The sequence below is a fragment of the Balaenoptera physalus genome, assembly GCF_965194825.1.
Source record: "Balaenoptera physalus genome assembly, chromosome: 1".
Lineage (NCBI taxonomy): Eukaryota > Metazoa > Chordata > Mammalia > Artiodactyla > Balaenopteridae > Balaenoptera > Balaenoptera physalus.
In genome coordinates, this window is record NC_138882.1 from 4,637,593 (window position 1) to 4,658,628 (window position 21,036).

A 21,036-nucleotide genomic window follows, 5' to 3' on the forward strand; every position below is an offset into this window, starting at 1 on the left:
TGAATCAGTGAAAGACTAAGTTGAACCAGCAAGTAAAGCCAAGGACAGAACAAAAATATCGGAGAATCTAGGGCCCTAAAGTTTACTCTCTTTTCTGGCACTAGGTACCTGCAAACAAGAACAAGATCCTACTTTCCAGTTGTGGAAAATTTAAACTACTCAGAGATGAAGTATTATCTTCAACAAACTATAACTATGTGAAACATCTGGTTTAGTCCAAGGAAAGAAGAAAGAATTCATTACTGAATTTACTACTGTTATTTTATGTGTATATGACATTTAATGGAATTTCTTATTGCTATAAGTGAATCATTTTTATATTTAAGAATTTTAAGTTAATTATATTCTGCTAAGGACTTCTAGGAAAATATGTTGGAATACAAAGAAAAACAAGTTTATGCGTTGCAATTCATTCCAACTGCCCTAGAGATTTGCTTATTAGTAGGCCAATTCATATTTTGTGTTAATGCAAAATACACAATTTAGATCCTTTTTTCATAGCACCCCTATTATACAAATGTTAGCAGATGTACCAAGAGATGAATAGGCATGATTGAAAATGGTTGTATGTTGACCTGACACTAATATTGCAATGGACAGGCAACAGAGCAGGAGTGATAGGCTTTCATTTGTAATTGATAATGCAAACAAGTGAGTCCAAAGTCCCATGATAATATTCTTTCCAGCAAATACAGAAATACCTACTGATAAAGCACATCTTCCTAAGGAGTGTTATTCCATAGGAAAAATTTGCTTATTTCAAAAGAAATAAACACCACAAAATTCAGATTAGTCACTGTTTTTATATTCTAAGATTTTGTCACCTCAGTATGAACTCCCAATAGATCACTAAACCCTCTGCCCCTAAAAAAAATTGTCTAGAAGGTATTAAACAATTAGTGGCTTTAAAATATTTTAACCGAGTGAATATTGGAATGTATAAAAGTTTAGAGGACCTGTTTCACTTATATTTCAAGAACAATTGTCTTAATTGAATACACTATGGTCACCTTCAAAGTAGTAGCCCAAATTGTTGTGGGTGGTCTCACCCACAGATAATTATAACCACATTGGATATCAGTTTAATGCATGAAATAGTGACTTCTACCCTGGTTTTGATACATGCAAAGTGACTTTTTTTGAATTGATGATAGAAAATGATTGAAAGGGATCCTAAAAATACATTCACTGGAGTTCACAATATTTTAAAAATAAGTATAAATCACAAAGCACTCTTGGAGAAAGGAGATATGAAAAGAACAAAAATAAACAAAAACAGGATTTTCATATCCAAAACCTTGGAAATGAATGGTTTTGTAGCATACCTAGATTGTACCTTTCATAGTATTAGTGAAATCTTTGTGTCATAAGCTAAGAAAAATGTGTTGAGTTGGTTTCATTTATTATTTGTTCAGTAGTTTCTAAATGATACTAATTTTACAACCCTATTTTAGAAAAAAATACATTAAATATAAAAGGATAACACTGACTAACATTAATATGATTTTAGGAAATGTAAGAAATTCTGTTTAATTTGTATAATCTAAATACATCATGTTTACTTACTATAAGAATAACCATATTTAAATTAGAAGATATTGTTTTGATTTGATACCTCAAGCTACTTTGAATAACAAATTCCCCATGTCATCAATAGTGAGATAATTTCATGCCTGGAACTAATCCAAGATAGGCATTTTTTTAGCTCAATAAAACAGATCCTTCTCTCACACACAATGTGACGTGGAGACCTGCCAAAGTCTCCGTTGGAGAAATCATGCTGCTTCTTTCTGATTCTTTAGAAATGGGTTAAAATGCATCAAATGTATGACTACAGCTACTCTGTTGCTTCTGTCTCCCCTCCTACCCCCTCCAGATACTCACAGATCCTGTAAAGTCAGCAGAATTCTGAGTTTAGAGGTTGCTTCAGTGAACATTCAACGCTGTCGGTGAGTTTGGAATTAAAATCAAAACCATCGACCGTTGATTGTACCCTATGGCCAACCACCATCTCCACCGTGGCTTCAGAATTTGATGAAGACAGGAAACCAAAGCAGGACACACCACGACCTTCTCTTCCCCTGGCAGAGGTTATTTCTTAAAAGGTCACAATCAACATTCATTGCTGTCGGTGGGCTGAGCTGTGTGGACAAGCTCACTGAACGATGAATGCAACTGTGGCCCCGCATTTTGCAGTCAAGAGCTAGTCCGTCCTTGAAAGATGCATTGAAAGTAGTAATACGGTTTACTTCAACTTTTCCAATCTGCACAGTCTTCAGGTTTATTTATTCAATGTATACCATACGATCAGATTTCGATGAAAAAGGCACTAGTTTAAACAAGAATAACACTTTTCTACACTTCTGTAAGTTATAAATAGAGCACTTTTTTAAAAAGGTAAACTATTTGGCTCATGGAATCTATAACATAACCATCTAAGTTTGCACATCTTCCTACGGGGCTGAAAATGAAAGCATGAGAAATCCATCAGAATCTTTGTCATTGGTACCGATGCCCTTAAAACAGCAACAACACTTAACAGTATCCATTCTCTGCATCTTTTGTTAGATTTCCTGATAAATTGGGACATAATCACCAGGTAATTTTATTTCTGCTGCTCTGGGTGTGGACTGACTCAAAGAACACTTCCTCTTGTCATGGAATTTGCTAAGGAGGGAAGAAAATATATATAACTATATATCTGTCAGAACACTTCTAAGAGTCAGAGAGCAGATTAATTTCCATAATTAAATCCAACTTGAAGATGAAATTTTATCCACCTTCTTTGTGTTTTTCCCTTCCAAGAACCTTATCTATATCATTAGACTTAGGACCACAGCCTCATAAGTCTGTGGGGCTTATAATACAGCCTGGTTTGGTTCTCTTAACTAGTTTGGCTCTATGTTTTTATATAGTACAACTGTCTTTGAATTTGATCACAGCGGTTTTAAGCATATCATTTGTAATGATAATAACCATTATATTCTTGTTACAATACTCACAATACAAATACTTATAGAGTGTCCATATTAGGAATATCTGGAAGGCTTCAATGTTTATTTTTAAAAATCTGTCACATACATTATTCTTCCCATTTCTTGCCCTTTTCAGTTCCATTTACCTTCAACTCCCACTGCAGAAACCCATTTCTGAGACTCTGCTCTAGATCTCGTCATGACCATCAAATATTTCACCACATCCAGTACCTAAACTGTGGTAGTCCACGCTCAGCCTATCACCTCCTACTATTCTAGTTTCTCATTCTCTTATCCCCAAAACAACTGTCCTTTCAGCTGCAGCATTGCTGAAAACAATCACACAATCCTATGATTTTGTGTTTGGATGTATTCATGGGCTTCCAAATCCCTTGGTCCCTCAACTCCAACCTTGCGTTCTCCCAGCCCGCTCCCCAGGAATTAGCTTAAACCTTCTCCTTGTTCCTCAACTACTCCCCTCCACCATTGTGTTTGCAGCAGAGGTAGTGACCTCTGGTTTTCACCGAGAAGCTTTAGTTCATCTGACTGTTCCCCCACTTCCTCATTCATGGTCTCTGAATGCCCAGGCTTCTGCCCTGTGGTTTTCTTACTGCCTTCTCCTTGCTCAGGACAGGTCTTCCTCCCTAATATCTCTCTCCTTTGTCACCATATTGGTTCTTTTCATTTAACGTGTAACAAAGTTCAGTTTTCTCCTTTTTCAAACAGAAACAAAGAAAGTTAAGAAAAATCTCTGTACTGCTGCATCCTCCAAATAATCATCCCATTTCTTTCCTGCTGTTTCAAGCTAGGTCTTTGGACATAGGATGTGGGAGCTACAGCACTTTCTGTACTTGATGACTTTCTATTTCACCTAATTGTCTGTAATTTGGCTGCGTCTAACATTACTCTCACTCATGCATAACATTATTCTATTGAAGCTGCTCTTGACCAAATCACCAGCAAGCTCCATAGAGCCAAATACTATAAACCACACTTTTCTGCCAGGGATCCCACTTGAACACCCCTTCTTGTCTGTCACTACTGACATTCGTTCCTTTTTTAATCTCTAGTCTCCATTGACGTGAGCCTATTCTCACTGGAATTTCTTTCTGTCTTTATTACAGTGAAGTCTTACTGTTTAGAGGCCCATCTTAATCTGCCTAACCTAGCATGACTAGTTTCTTTGTGAGACACATCATTGGTTTTCAAAGCTGCTTCTCTTCCCATGCTTTACAGTCTCTCAAGGGATCTCAGTCACCTGTACGATGTTTATATCTGCTTAGATGTTGCTGATACTCTAGTGTTTATCTCCAGTCAAGATATCCCAAATCTGCAGCTCTGTCTTTTGCTCTTCCCATAGACCCTTGTCCATCCATGACCACAGCAAACTCATCATCTTTTCCCCAAGGGGTAACGACCTTCATCTCCTGAGCAACCAAAGCCAGAAATCTGGACACCATCACATGCTCCTGACTCTTCCTTTCTGTTTTTTCCTGCACGTATAATCACGAAGTTCTAAAGATGTCCACTTCTTGCTATCCTGCTAAGAGTCCAATTTTTCTATGTACTTCTCCTGTGTCATTGAGAAACTCACACTTCTTACTTGGACTATTCCAATAGTCACCTAACTAACTTTCTGTCTACAATCAGCCATCCGGTCAATATACTTTCCCCATAGCATTTGAAAAAAAAATCTTTTAAAAAACTTGTGTTACAGAATCCTTTAATGCACTCTGAATAAAATGTCCTAATATGTTTAATAGATGGATTGTTCTAGTGGGAAATGTGAAAATTAGCTAAGTGGGAAAAAATGAAATTTTACCTGAAACTTCACAGAAGCTCTCAAGTTTTATTTCAGTACATTAAGGAGCTAATTGCAATTTAAAAATTTTTTCTAAAGTAATTGAGGTTGAAGAGTTACTAATCTTAAAATGGTGAAGAACTTTTAAAATACTAACGACAAAGAAGGAAGAAAAAGGAAAACAAAATAATGAGAAGATTTGACTACTTGAACTTCGATCTTTAGCGTGTCAAAAAAACATACAATGAAAAGGCAGTTGCCAAATGAAAAAGAATATGAGAAATAAATAAGACAAATTATTAATATGCTTAATATGTAAAATTTTAAAATATATGTTCTTAATATAGAAAATTCAATAAGGAGAAATTAACCCCTCAAGAGAGAAATGAACAGTGGATCTGAACAGAGAAGTCACAAAAGAAATGCAAATGAGAGAGGTAAATTTTACATATATGACGTAAAATTCTGCTTCACTCATGAAAATTCAAGTTTAAAACAATGAGATGTAATTTATCTTTAGTAAAGTTAATTGATGAACAAAAGAACACAGAAGCTACTAATGCTGAAAGAAATGTACTCGTACTGTACAATGTATGATTATCTTTGGTTTTTGCTAATACTCACTTTTATGCTTGATCTGACTTTTTTGAAAATGTGACCTCCTCAGTGATGTCTGATGGGACCAAGGGCACACACTTGTCCCAAGGGGAGCTAATCCATAACCTTGGCAGAGACTTTCATAATTTTTCCCTTGGGAACTTGAGCTAAAATCCATTAAATCAGTCAGGAGGTAGTAGGTGTGAAAGAGATCTATAATGTCGTGAAGATGTGGGGTAGATTTCATTTTACTTTACTTATCTGTCAGTAAGTCAGAAGCAGAGGGTGATTAGTGAAGAACAGCAGTTCCCTGAAAGATGGACAGGGCAGCTTTCGTCCACAAAATTCCAAGTCCAACAGTCATTTTCCCAGCTGTCTTTGCTATGCTTTTGGATGGCTTTTAGATATCTACAAGTTGATTGAAGCCTTGAAATTAACCCTAGTTTATTTGTTAGCTAACACTGGTATCTATTCTTTGCCTTCAAAACCATACAGTGTTCATGAGAATATGAACTCATGTAAACTTTATGGAAACAATTTGGCACTATTTATTAAAAATTTTAAATGTTTGTAAACTTTGAATCTTTCATTCTTATTCTAGGATTCTCTTTAATGTATGTATGTATGAAGACGTTCAAAGCAACATTATTTTCAAAAATTTAATGATGGCAGCAAGCTACATGTCCAACAATGGGGAATGGGGCAATTAATTATAACAGGAATATGATAGGAAATAATAATAACCCAAGAATGTTTTCATAACTGAAGAGCCTGCTTATAATAAAGTAAAAGTCAAACTGAGGATTAAATCCCAACTTACTAAAGAAGCAGCTTTGGCAAAATTAATTAAGCTTCTTAAGACTCGATTTTCTTAACTATATAATTGGTATAATATTTTCTATCTGATAATGCTTTCTGAGGATAAATGAAATAATTTATGTAATGACTTTAGCTCAATACCTGACACAATAAATATTCAGTAGTAGTAGTGGTAGTAAACTCTATCCTATGTATGATAGGATCCCATTATGTAAAATTTATTCTTTTTATTTAACTCTTAGTGCTGAAACTGTGGTCCTTTTACTTCTCATATGCATGACATCTTTTTTTTAATTTTTCTTTTTTTGCTTTGTTTTTCTTTGATTTGTTCAAGCGGACAACATTTACCTCTTTACTATCCTAAAAGACTCTAGGTCTTGTTTCAAAAAAAGTCACACCACAAATTATGCTCAACTTTTAGTCAACTGCAAAAAGAAATAAAATTACATAGAATTATCATTTACTTTACTAAATTCACACAATGATCTAGGTATACTATCTCCTTTAATCCTCATAGGAACCATTTGAGGAAGGAAATACAATTTTGAAGATGGGGACAAGACAATAAGTCATATACCTGTTGTCATAACTGGTGGAGTGATAGTACTAAACGCTACCATTTCATTTATATTCAAATTTTGAGAATCTAGCCGTTAATGAATAACAACTTCTAAGAAAAGAAAGAATAGTATATTCCTTTCAAGACAATAATTCAGCCCAAATTAAGTATCCCTGGGATTTAAGTGAAATATAAAGATATAGTTTGAGAACAAGATGTGTCCTCTCAGACTCCATATTTGGAAGGATGGCACTATAATTTAAGTGATTTGAGACCTGGTTTTTCTTGTTCATCAGTGAAAATTACTTGTTCTGGTTGCTGCTTCAAACTGGCACCAAGAGCAACATCAAAGACATGATAAGAGCTCAACAAACATTATGTGAATGAATGAGTCATAAGCATGGCTCCATAGCAAGCCAAGCCCTCAATGACTGACTCATATGATACGGTGCTTTACGCCAGATACTATGAGTCAAAGTTGAGACTTGGCTAAAAGACTGTAATTTTTTTCAGAAAACTACATGTACAACAGTGGCATTTATTTCTAGCCTCCAGAGTGGATTCCTAACATTTTCTTATATATTTACCATATATGAATTTAACTACAATATTTCTTCCAACTAATAGACCAATAATGGCAAGACAAACCATCACTGTATAAAGTAGTAAGAGAAAGTAGAAAGAAAGAAAGAAAAAGAAAGAAAGAAAGAAAGAAAGAAAGAAAAAGAACTCTGACCATTATGATTTTAAAATGCCGTCAATTATAAGACACATCTCAATTTAAGAGATGTTAAAATATAAAACAGATGCATCTAGAATCAATGAAATAGAATATTTATTCCCAGAAATCCACCCAGTTGCATTCCTTCTATTAAACAATAGACACAATTAAACCTGAAAAGGTAATGCAAGTAAGAAAAAAATGATGGAAAGATTTTGGGAATGGGTTTAATTTTCCGCCACCATTGACCACAAATGAAATGCACGGTTTGAAGTTTACAAGTGTTTTTAAGAATTTCCAAGGGTTGTTTGAGCTCTACATGATGTTTATCCTAGATGCTGACTTAAAAATCTAACTTTCCCCTTGACCTTAAGGTAAGAATAACTCCTAGGTATAAACAGATTTTTCCTAATTTCTAAGACTATAAATTATAGGTAGTAAGAAGAGCTAGCATTTATCTAGCAGCTAAATTTGTATTTTTACAAATCCTTTCTTTTACCTTCCACGACACCATCACAATTCAATATAATTTTAACAGGTCTTAATCACATTTTCCAAGTCAGTCCCCCTTCCTCTTCAGACAAATTCACTCATTCTTCCTGCTCCCTCTGTGAATACCTTCAGAGTCCTTAAAACCACCCCTCACCATGCAAAGTTTTCTGGAAAATCAACACCAAATAATAAGAATAAGAGATTCCACTATATTCCCTGCCTGAATCTCTCTAAGCCCTGGACAGACAGCTTGGACCCAGGCACATAAGCCTTCGCTAGTAGGGCCAAATCACACAAAGCCATTTCTAGATGCCTGTTCTGTGCTATCAGTCCTCTTACCTTAGACAAACCCCTCCTGCTGGTTAAGTGCTAACACATGCTTTACAACTGCAGGAGAGGATATGGTTTACAGATAAAAATTAGACGCAGAATTAAATTGCTTGAACACAGCAAAAGAGAAGAGGGTAGTCGAAAGGGTGGAGAAGACAATTTGGTCAGGCCAGCACTCAAACACACTTAATTCCAATACTTGGATTTCCATAAATTTCCATTAGAATACTTGGGCTCAGGTTCTACTTTCATTACTGAGAGTCACTTTCAAAGCAATAACACATAGAATCTGTCACAGAATATGAAGTCCCATGAAAATGCGTGTTTAAAATGTGGAATTTACAGCCATGTGAGATCGCTGAGTCAAATACCAGAGCTCCTTTTAGAGAGCCAAAGAGAGTAATTTAAGGACTCCTAATGACATGTGTTACTTTTCAAGCTACTATAATAAGAGTAATCAGATCTCAGGCTTCAGGGTGTAACCTGATCACCTGTGCTTTACAGAAAAGAATTTCTGTGTACACAGACAGCACTACACAGCTGGCCAAGCACATTACTGGGCATGTCAGAAGGAAGGGGAGGAGAGACCACCTTCTCCAAACCATTAAATGCCTTTTGCAACTGGTAAACACAAACTAACACAGCAGTTAAGATAGATGAATCTTGATTAAATAAAAAATGACAGCTGTTGCCTGAAAATGAAGACCTAAACCAGTGGAAAAGGAAATGAATAAGTTCACGGTATGTAGTTTCTTGGTTTAGAATGCAAGGTCATAAAATGCAAAGTTGTGTACTCTTCCATTCAACAGGTATGTGTTGGGAGCCTATTTATTTCCTGGCATTTTGCTGAGTGCTGAGTGGTATCACGGTAAGAGGTCCCACCTCCTGGGTACTTGAAGTAGAGTGGCACAGAAAGATACTCATCACAAAGTTTGCTAATAGAGAGCCCTAAAGTCAAGGCCTAGAGAGTAAAAGGTAGACCACCAGCACTTATAAAAAAGGTCAAGGCTGTGTCTTTCTAACTTGCAAAGCAAGGGAATGCAAACCAATGAAGAACTTCACTAGGTCATTCAGGGACAGAGGAAAGTTATGGTTTTTGAGTGCTAGACAAGGGTATTCTTGAACATATGATAAGTCAGGATTAAAAACTAGCTCTCTGAATAAGATGATGAATGAATTCAAGGTCTATCTAGGGTTGGGTAAAAAAAACCTCATAGTTTATTGACCAGTGAAGGGTCTTCAGTTAGTTCCAGTAATGGTTTGGTATACCAAGGTCACTCCAAGTTCATGGTCTTCTACAAGTTTCATCCGGTTAGAGCTGAAATTAACATCCAGTTAGAGTTGTCATGAAATTTAGTTTTGATATCTTCCAGGCAAATTCTGCTGAAGTGGAAAAAATTTCCATTTGCAGATGTAGAGGTAAGTGGTAAAGGAGTTGAGAATAAGGGGTCAAGGGAAGGAGACAAAGCACCCCAGGCAGAGAGAATAACAAATGTGGACACCAGCAGTGGGGTTGGAAAGGCAGTTTAAGGATAGGATAGAGGCCAGCATGGTATGGATGAAACAAAGCCTACGGAACTGTTGTCACTTGAGGCTGAGAAGGTGGCCTGTGGCCAGGCCATGTAAGAATATATAAGCCACGTTAAACACGTTGGTCTACTGTCCAAAGTGCAATAAGAATCCACCGAAGAACTTTAAAACAAAGGGTAAGGGTGGGAGTTGGAGGGTAGTGAATGATCCAATTGAGTTTCAAAACAAAAGAAAACAAAAATCACTCTGGTTATCGTGTGAAGGATGACCTGATGGGTTTGCTAGTGGAGCTGCTGATACACCATTTAGGAGGAAATGATCATTATCCAGAAGAAAGATGAAGGAATTCTAAACAGAGACGTTTCCAATAAATCTGGATGATTTTCACAATGAAAAAGAGTGATAGTGTGAGAAGAAATAATTAGGGGCAGCGGTCCCCAACATTTCTGGCACCAGGGACCAGTTTCATGGAAGGCAATTTTTCCACAGATGGCAGGGGACTTGGGGGGACCAGTCCCGGTCTGTGGCCCGGGAGTTGGGGACCCCTGAATTAGGGCACCCGAAACACAAACTGCCCAATAATTCATGAATGTAGCGCTTAACCCTTTATCCAACGTTTTCCATCTTAGACAGTGGTTGGCAGTCTCTAAAATGGGCCCCAATGATCCTCCTTGACAGATATTTATACTCTTGTATAGCCACAATCTCTTGAGTGTGGGCTGGACCTAGAAACTTAATTCTACCCAATTGAATGTGGTGGAGGTGAGGGAATCAGCTCCAAGATTAGGGTACCAACAAATGTGTTTTCTCGTTTGGTGGTTCTCTTTTGCTTTCTCCCAGTTCACTCTCTATGGGGAGAACCACCTGCTGTATCCTGAGACAGTCTTGGTGGAAAGTGACTTGTGATGAGGGACTGAGGCCACAGCTGCTTGAGTGAGCTGGCAGGTGGATCCCGCTGTAGTCCAATCTAGATGTGACTGAAGCTGGACCAACACCTTGATTGCAGCCTATGGAGATGCTGAGCCAAGAGGAACCCAACCAAACCGCAATAGATTCCTGACCCCAGAAACTGTGAGATAACAAGTCTTCATTCTTCTAAGCTGCTAAGTGTTGAGGTGATATTTTACACAGCAATGGATAACTAACGTAGAAAGCTTGCTGGTTAAGCAAGCAGTTTGCCCTTCCTCTGTCACTTTTACTGATTTTTTTTTAAATCTCCTGATGCACTTCTTTATACTTCTTCACTATTTTATGCCTTGTCACTTTTCTTACTAAATCTTTTCTTAAAATGTTATGTTTTACAGCAGTCAGCAACAGATAGACATAATAGAAAGTTTAAATGGCTTTTTAAGTTTTAATAGTTCAGAGGTTGATAAAAGCAAAATGAATAGTGGTATGACTTTTTATAAGTCCAACTCTATTATAAAGTTAGGAGGTACTTTGCTTTGGTAAATTTCACACTTTCAAAGAATAGATGAGCTCAAAGTACTAAAGTACTTTTATCTTCTCTGCTTTGTTAATTTTAATAATTTTGGTAAAAACTATGGTTGTACTTATTAAGTAAAAGTAACAGTCTTCAAGTTTTTGATGTAATTAAGTAATAATTAAAGAAAGACCTCTTGGTATCTCATTGATGATTTTTGGCTACTACAAAATAAAATGAACTTTGGGAATATATAGATTATGAAATTAACTTATTTCCATGAAAATCTTGTCCACTGGATACTACAGGGCTTTAGTCTTCAGTAATTCCCTTCCTATCTTTCTTCCAATCTCGAAGTATTTCTGAGAGGTTCCACGAGATTTTACAAACCCAATCAAACTTGACACTGCACCAGCCTCCTTTTCCCTACTTCTGCTTTCCATTGAATTATAACCACTCCCATTAACACCACTGTTCTCTTGGCTGTTTGCAGTCACCCTCAGCAGGGACTCCTTCCCCCTGCTGACAATCTCATTGGGTAACAGCAATCTGGCCGCCAAGCTCTGTTGCTTCTGGGAAGCACGACCCCCCTGTAGCGCTGACTCAAACTTCCAGAGCTGCCAGTATGGGGGACTCGAAGGGACCTTCTTTCATCTTTCGGTGTAACGCTCTGGTAAAATGGTACTGAAGAACTGCATTTTTTCCAATATCATATAAAGCCTTAATGGAGCAGTTCTTCCTGTTTATTCAGAGAACGAAGCATAAATCCGTAAGTGGAGCCAGCAGACTCATGTCCATGTCAAGCACCTTGCTAAATTCCGAACTGCCCCGCGTGTTAAGGCTAAGGTTTTAAGATTGGGCTCAAATTAAAATCCTTCTTTCTTCTTCTTCTTAGAATGAAGCTGTCTGTAAGAAAGCTTCTCAATTTTTCATACAGTAGATTCTAGGGAAGGCATGGCCAGAATCATCTGAATCACAGCAAAGGAAACTACTTGACCTCAAACTAATTCCACCCACCATCAAAGGAAAGTCATCCTCTACCCCTTTCATGTCCTTCTGTTAACAGCAACAGCAACAATGGCAAAAACAAAAAATGAATAAATGTCTCAAGATTTCATGGTAAAAACACTGATTTTAAAAATTGGGAGATCTGTGTTTCAGGCTAGCTCTAACACACACTGCTTCTTTGATGCAAGTCAGACTGAATATTCTCCCAGAGTTTTCCAGACGAAATGATTTCCTCATCTCTAAATAAAGTTTCTGGAATAGTTGATCTCCTAAAGTCTTTTGCAACTTTAAATCTCTACAATTGAATTAAGAAGAAAAAGGAAATTTGGCCAAGGTATTTAGCAAAAGTATTATACGACTTAGTTAGAAACTTTGTTTTACACATGTATTTATTGATAATTGGGTTTTTTTAAATGCTTATCAATTTTTACTCACTTTTTCCATTTTTTCAACTGAAATATAAATAGAGGGAAAAGCATATGTTAGTTTGTGTTAATAATCAGATTGACCAATTAAAAATATGTAGATGAGATGAGAAAAGAAAACTTGAAAGACAATTAAACAGAAAATACATATTAAACCAGGCCAAGTTCAAGGAGGTGTGAAAGGAAAGACAATACAGGGAATGAGAAGAAGGGTCATCCTGATGTTTCCATTTTTGGTTTCATCTCATTTCCACTCTGAGGAAGTCAGCAGCAGGTTATAGTTTTTGCTGTTTTCCTTCACACTAGCAATTCTCAATGAGGTGGAAATCACATCATGAGTCGATCAAAAAAGAAAGGGGACTGACTCAGACACCTGACTCTGAGCCCTGGCACCAAGCTGGACTCAATGTTTGTGTTACCAACTTATCTTGTACCAAGAGTGCCCCAACACAAATAAAACATGTCAAATAAGTATACATGTAAACTATAAAGAAGTCCAATTTCATTGTTAGATTTATTTGACCTTGTATAATATCTGCTCGGATACACAAGCTGCCCCTGGGTAACAGAAATATTATGTGTCTTCTATTTTATTTGACTCAATGCTGTCAGAAGGGAATGTCAACCATCGAGAACAAAATGGCAATCTGATTCCACAAGAAGAACCTGCTTCCCTTTGCAAATCTTCACTGAAATTGCAAAAGAAAGCAACAGTAGAGAAAAATTAAGAATGTAAGGAATAGTGCTATTCACATTCCGAAAACTTTGAAGAATTCCTTCACTAAATATAGGCAGGTGAGCCTAGACTGAGGGAAGGACTGGTACCCTCAGATATTGCAGATGGGAATGCAGCTAGTACCACCCCAATGAAAGGGAGTTTGACAACATCTAACAGAATGATATATCTATTAGCTCTTTGATTTAGTAACCTCACTTCTGGGAATCTATTCCAAAGATCTACTGAAAAAAATGAAATGACTTATGTAAAGTTATTTGTTGTAAGATCATTGAATACTAAAATATTTACAATAAAATGACCCTCAACAAGGGGGACACAATGAATAAATGATGCCAGCTCCTCATAATGAAATAGCAGGATGTGTAAAAAAAGAGGGAAAGTCAGTAGCCACTGAAAAGGTGAAATCTCCTGGATGTTTTGTTCAGTGAAAAAAGCTAGATGAAGAACATTATATATTTTATGCTACCTTTTGTGTTAGAAAATGTTAGGCAGGTTATGTATTAAAACGTATTTGCAAAAAGAAGCACTAGAAAGATAAACCAAAAGCTAGAATGGCTACCTATAGGTGGAAGGCAGTAGGGATGGAAGTTAGACTTCTCTGAATAGGTCTTTTATATATACGTGCAAGCTTGTAAATATATATGTTGCATATGTTTACATATTCAAAAAATTAAATTAAATTAAAAATATTGACATTCATAAAATTAAAAATGAACTGAAATAGATGACGCTAACTGCCTATCCAGTTGGTAGAAAAAATAATTATTTTAAGTGAGTTTATATGATATATAATATTATTATGACAGTGCCAACTTTGCAGAATATATATTAGAGATACATAAAGCTATAAATAGTCTTAAATTTCATTTAATGGTTTAATTCTTCAGTAATTCTGGTATTATGAAATTATTTTATATAAATTATAGGATAATATAAATAATTTACAGCAATACATAATAATGTTAATATTATAAAAGCCAAGATTTCAGTATAAGTGAAAAGAGACAAATATGAAATCAAATAATTTAATTAAAAACCATGTAATGCTATAGTTTAATTGGAAATAGTATAAACACATCTTTAAAAAACAATTATGTATGTCCAAATTTTGTCCACAGCAAAAGCCTAGAAGCAATGACAGTCTTGGTAAATTGCATTATTTGTTCAAACCATTCTCTGTCCCTTTCTCCTGGACCCATTTCCCTCTCAAGTGCCACTTCCTATACCGGAGGAAGAGCAGGCTCACAGCTTGGAGAAATGCCTGTATAACGTGCAAGGTATTCAGCTCAAAGGGAGGAGGCCATGTCAGTAGACTGCCCAACAATTCAGGGGCCTAATTTAAACGTGAAGGGATAGTTTGAGGTTCAAATACACAAAGGAGGAGAGAAGAAGAACTGGGAAAGACAGTTTTAAATTTTGCAAGGAAAAAATGATCTTTTTCCAACTATCATCTGAGGACGGAGTGTGTGGATAGGGAGGGTTTGCTCTCAGGGTGCAGGAAAGATGGCGCCATCATTAACCCTTGCTGAGGGTTCTCGCAGTTGAGCTTTACGATCACAGTTGGCAAACTCTCATTAAATGACACTGTCTCTCTTTTGAATTCTCCTTCTCTTCCATTTCTTTTTTAAATTTTTTATTTTATATTGGCGTATAGTTGATTTACAATGTTGTATTAGTTTCAGGTGTACAGCAAAGTGTGTCAGTTATACATATACATATATCCATTTTTTTTTTTCGGATTCTTTTTCCATATAGGTTATTACAGAGTATTGAGTAGAGTTCCCTGTGCTATACAGTATGTCCTTGTTGGTTATCTATCTTATATATAGTAGCACACAACACTAATTCTCTGCTGGGACTATGGCTAAATTTAGGTTGTTTTAAATTATATACTGGGTATTGTGTACTGGGCTCTGGGAATATCATTTTTGATTGATAAATACGACTGAGTGAATTGGTGGTTAAATTTTAAATCGCTGCCATGTCTTCTTGGTTCCATGGATTTGACTGTGCTGTCTAAATGTTGGGCAGGTGGAATGGGTTCCCTGTGCTCTACTGAGGCTCAAGTGATTCCTGAGAGTCCTGAAGACACAGAAGGAAGAACATCTATCCTGGTGGAAGGTAAGTGTAGATGCATCTGTTAAAGAAGAAACTAAAATTCACATGGGCACTTGACGTGAGATCCCTTTGATGAGGATGGAGGATAAAAAGAAAAAATTAGTGAGAGAAGATGATTTTGCACATATTGTTGTACTTTCATTTCTTGGCTATAAAAAAGATAAATTAATTTAATCAGAGATTTAGTTAATTTGCTGAAGTCAGAAATGCATCCCCGATATAAGTTGATCCTGAGCCCCTTTTTTGTCAATGGAACATTCCTCAAAATGTGTTTGGACTACCTTAAATATATAAACTTTTAAAAAGTGACTAAAATGTAACTATCTACTAGAATTATGTATTTTTTTTAAAACATCACATTATATATTTTCACACAGCACGTTAAAATCCTAGGACACATGTTCTGTAAGTCAAGTTTGGGAAGTGTCTCTAATGCACTGTCTCCTTTCTCAGGTGGACTCTGGGTCCCACCAGATGCCAGCCTGACACCTTCACATGTGTCATATTTTAAACTTCACAATTTTCAATCTAAAAAAGGATTATAGTAAAGCCTTGAAGGAAGACAAGGCCTACTTGGTAATTATTCTTAAATTATCTTAAAGCATTTAATATTTTACTTAGGATAGGATTTCAAGATAATAGACTGAGTACAGGCTTTATCTCCTTTCCCTGCTGAGACAACACTACAATAACAGCAAAGAAATTAAAGGGTGTAATTCCACAGAAACACAAAATGAAAGAAGAACCATTATGGGTGAGACATTTTAAAACATGTCAGGAAGCACGTATGTGGGTAGAACAGGGTATAACTTGAGGAGCGGATTGGGGGAGACTCCAGTCAAGATCTGTCCTAGCTGAGGACTGATGGGGTCTCCAGAGTCCAGAGGGGTACGCACACTGGAGAGGGCAGGCAGAAGGAAGGGAAGGGGCTAAGCAGGGAGTGGACCCTAAATGTCTATACAGAGCAATTGAGCTTCAGTCAGCTCCTCTACCACAACATTAAGTATCACCTGATGGCCAAGTGTTGACTGACCAGAAAAATCAAACAAAAAAAACAGGTTTCTTCTGGAATAACATTGGCTAAATATTATGAATTAACTAGAACCAATCCCTCTGAATTTGGCGTTGGGGGCCCTAGAGTATCGTTCCTACTGCACATGTTCACCTGAAGAGCTCAGTCACTCTATTTCCTCACTCACGAATATTAGGAGACAGCAGGAATCACTAACTACTCAGGTAAGTTATCATGACTGATTACGACTAACATAAAAAGAAAAGCTGACTCCAAAGAAAATAGAGGTAATTCAGAAAAAAGAGAACTTTGCTTAAATTTTAATTTGTAACTAAGAGACAATTGGTAAGAAATATATTTATAAAATATCAACAGATGATAATGAAAAGGAATTAACAGAGAACACAATGGTTATCTTGGTAATTGAATGTGTGATTGCCAAAAAAATTAATAGGAATTTTAAAATGTAAAAGTAAGTCATCTCCTAGTAGGTAAAAATCCCAAGTAAGTAAGACTTTGAAAGAAAGGTTGAAGAAAGTGGATCATCTCTGAAAGTCTAATATTTAAGGTGCCAGAAAAGCACATAAAAGAAAAAGGAAGTTTCTGTGCACCAAGGATAAAGAGACCTTAAATAATTCCAGAAAATAAAAAAACAAAATAAGTCATCTAAAGAGTCATCAGAACACAGAGTAAAGAGCCCAAAGTTTTATATTTTTAACCCCCCACCACATTTTATATTTTTGATGACACATTTTACATCTTTTTATTTTGGGTATCTTTTGACTAATCATTACATTTTTAATTAGTTTTACTTCTTCTCTTTTTTCCCCTTTTGTACTTGCTTTATAAATGATTGATCCCCTACTTTTCTTAATTATTTACTTTTCCAGTGAGATTATTACTTTCATAAGTTTTCTTATTATTAGTCAGTGCCTTTTCTTTATAGCTTAGAGAAATTCCTTTACCATTTCTTGTAAGGCCGTTTTAGTGGTAATAAACTCCTTTAGCTTTTGCTTCTCTGTAAAACTCTTAACCTCTTCTTCAATTCTGAATGATAACCTTGCTAGGTAGAGAATTCTTGGTTGGCAGTTTTTTCCTTTCAGCATTTTGAATATGTCATGCCACTCTTTTCTGGCCTGTAAAGATTTTGCTGGAAAATTTGCTGATAGCTTTATGGGGTTTCCCTTGTATGTAATGAGTCACTCTTCTCTAGTTTTTAAGATTCTCTTTTTATCCTTAACTTTTACCACTTTCATTATAACGTGTCTCAGTGTGTTTCTCTTGTGTTCATCTTATTTGGAACTCTCTGGGATTCCTGCACCTGGATGTCTGTTTCCCTGCCTGGGTTAGGAAAGTTTTCAGTCATTATTTCTTTAAATAATTTTTCTGGCCCTTTATTTCTCTTCTCCTTCTAGGACCCCTATAATGTGAATGTTATTTTGTTTGTTGTTGTCCCCAAGGTCCCTTAAGGTATCATCATTACCTTTAATTCTTTTATTATTTTGCTGCTCCATCTTGGTGTTTTCCTTTGCTTTGTCTTCCAGCTCGCTAATTCATGCTTCTACCTCATCCAATCTGCTGTTGGACCCCTCCAGTGTATTTTCAAGTTCAATTATAACTTCTGTTTGGTACTTTTCTATCTCTCTGTTGAGGTTGTGGCTGTGTTCATCCATGTGTCTCCTGACACCAGTGAGTATCTTTATGACCATTACCTTGAACTCTTTATCAAGTGTGTCGCTTACCTCTGTTTCACTAAGGTCTTTTTCTGGGGATTTGCCTTGTTCTTTGCCTAGGAACATATTCCTCTGTGTCTGCATTTTTTCTGTTTCTCTGTGTTTGTCTATATGTATTAGGGGAAACGGAGACTTCCCTCAGTCCTGCAGGAGTGGTCTTGTGTAGGAGCTGTCCTGTGTGGTCCAGAAGTGCCATCTCACCTGGCCACCAGAGCCTGTCACTCTGTGAGTGTCCCTCTCATGGGCTGCATGTGCCACCAGGTTTGATGGGGCTGTAGTAGCTGCCCAGGAAGAGGGGGGGAGGTTCATCGCACATACTTTTTTAAAATGATGTTATTTCAGTTTGTTATAGGAATCACTGAATTCAACACAGAAACAGTTACTCTAGATAGAGAAGACAGAGACTCTGGGAGAAGGAAGGTCTGAATAACAACAACAAAAAATGTCGTGGGAGAGAATTCTGAATATACATATATGAGTTTATATATATAATTTTTGATTGTATATATATATATAAAATCTTTGATTGAAATTCTGAATTTATAGAGGCACAGAATATAGTAAAGAAAGAAAATATAAAGGAAAAACTCTAGTGAGTTTTTTTTTTTTAATGCTCTGCACAGGGAACTCTACTTAATGCACTGTGGTGTCCTAAAAGGGAGGGAAATCCACAAGGGAGGGGATATATGTTTATGTATGGCTGATTCATTTTGCTGTGCAGTAGAAGCTAACACAACATTGTAAAGCAATTATACTCCAATAAAAATTAATTAATAAAAAACAGAGTAAAATCTCAATTTCCATGAAAAAAAAATGTGATCTAACCAGTTTAGAATAAAACAAGCATTCTGAAGTCTTCAGAATAAAAATGGAAATCACTCCATTAAGTAGACAGAATTAATGATACTAGAAAATAATATGGATGTGGTTAAATGTATATGTTTACACACACACGGCTTCCAGCCTAAGAACAAAGAAGAACAAGGACGAAGAAGGATAGTCATCAGATTTTGTAGATATTACAAGACCCATAAAAGAGAGATATGTTAACAAGTTACACACTTGTCATGATTTTGAGCAACTGGTAGAATGTAAAAGAGGAGAATCCATATGATTGTTTTCCTTAGAGAACACATTGGAGCAAGAAGGAAGGACACAGGAGTATTGCAGCCTATTATATTACACTGTTGGGTTATGACACAAATAACAGTAATAGAGTCATAGTAATGCAAAATTATTTTCACTTTTTGGGCAATGCATGTAAGATTCACTTGGGTTTCCAGACAAAAGGTATATGTTACCATTCTTGATTTGAAAGCAGCAATAAATCTGCCAGAATATGGGAAGTGGAAGAGAAGTTAGAGAGTAGAAGGTTAGAGGTTTTTGTACCCTCATTTGAAGAAGTGGAGAGTGATAATAAACTGCCAATAATGATGGAAGAAGAAATAGTAGAGTCAATATATTATTTAATGCTAAAACATTACCAACAGAAGAGCCATATACTAAAAGGGTGTAGAGGAGGTAGGGAGAATCATAGCAAAAAATCATTAAATTATGTACAGTGGATAAATCAATAAGTAGCTGCATAAATGTACTTTTAAGAATATAGATAAGACAAGAAATTTAAGTAATTTTTTCTAAGTAAAACTGGAGGAGGAGATTACTCTTTTATTTATGAACACCACTATACAATTCAATCTTTTAAAACTACGATTCATGTAATTTTAAGATGAAATATTTTAAAAATATAAAGTAAAATGGCACTAGTATATTCTATATTTTACTGATTCTCAGGGGAAACTAATGTGTAACAGTTTTAATAACTCATGTTTTTATGACATTTTTCACATTAACTAGAACAGCTTTTCCAGCCCCAATTCCCCTTTATTCCAAAAGTTCACAAAAGGATTTCTGGGAGTCTCTGAGGTATTTTACACAATTCCAATGACAATGACATTTTCTCTGCCCCTTGGTGTCAATAACCACCATGGAAGTTCTGATGTCCTTTCCAATAGATCTATTGCCAAATACACATGACTTGACTGTGACTTGACGAATTGGTGCTAAACGGAAGCCACATGGTTCTCAGGAGTTAGTGGGATGGCTGCTCCTCTTTCCCACACTGTCACAGTCATAACTCAAGGTTATGAGTGTAGGAATTAGGAGTGTAGGAAGGATGAAAAAGAAAGTATATCACTGAGTCACTTTGCTGTACAGCAGAAATTAAACACAACATTGTGGATCAACTATACTTCAGTAAATTTTAAAAAACAAACAAACAAACAAAAAGGAGTGTAGGAAGGATCATTTTCCATAATGTTGGGGGAAGGTGTGGTGTTAGTACTCAGCACAGAAGAACATCTAAGCACAGAAAACATCCCAGTTGCAAGGTCGTGGAATAAACTCTTAGTGGATATAAGCTGAGTGGTTTACAAATCGAGTGCTTTTAGGATGTGCCCAACTTCATAGATGGCAGTGATGTTTGTTCAGATGGTGTAATTTGAGATCAGCAATGTCAGAACCGTATTCATTCTCAGTCCTATTATGGAGCCTAAACTTTCCACAGCTATTTAGTGTTTGGTTCAGAGAAGTCTCTTTTCAAATGTAATATAGGATGAGTGCAAAGTAGGGGACTAAAGTTATCCCACCATGAACTATTAATAACGTCCCTCATATTAGTTTCTTAGATTTGCTGTGTAGGAAAGGCTTGGATGGAATGAGTTATACAGCAAGAGATCTTGGATGCCTATTTTC

The 21,036-nt window shown here is 36.2% G+C and overlaps 1 protein-coding gene across 4 annotated transcripts in view; it reads left to right on the forward strand.

Annotated features, from left to right (window-relative positions):
• Positions 1–21,036, forward strand: part of LOC309643253 (uncharacterized protein) — a 157,177-nt gene that overhangs the window by 84,262 nt on the left and 51,879 nt on the right. Inside the window, exons 3-4 of one of the 4 annotated variants that reach the window (XR_014253649.1) lie at positions 105–5,213; positions 15,451–15,540. Coding sequence is in view for 2 of the 4 variants with exons in the window: in XM_082425869.1 (XP_082281995.1) it covers positions 15,451–15,540 (90 nt within the window). In the remaining 2 variants the exon portion in view is untranslated. The other 3 variants (XR_014253650.1, XM_082425869.1, XM_082425871.1) reach the window with 3 other exon arrangements.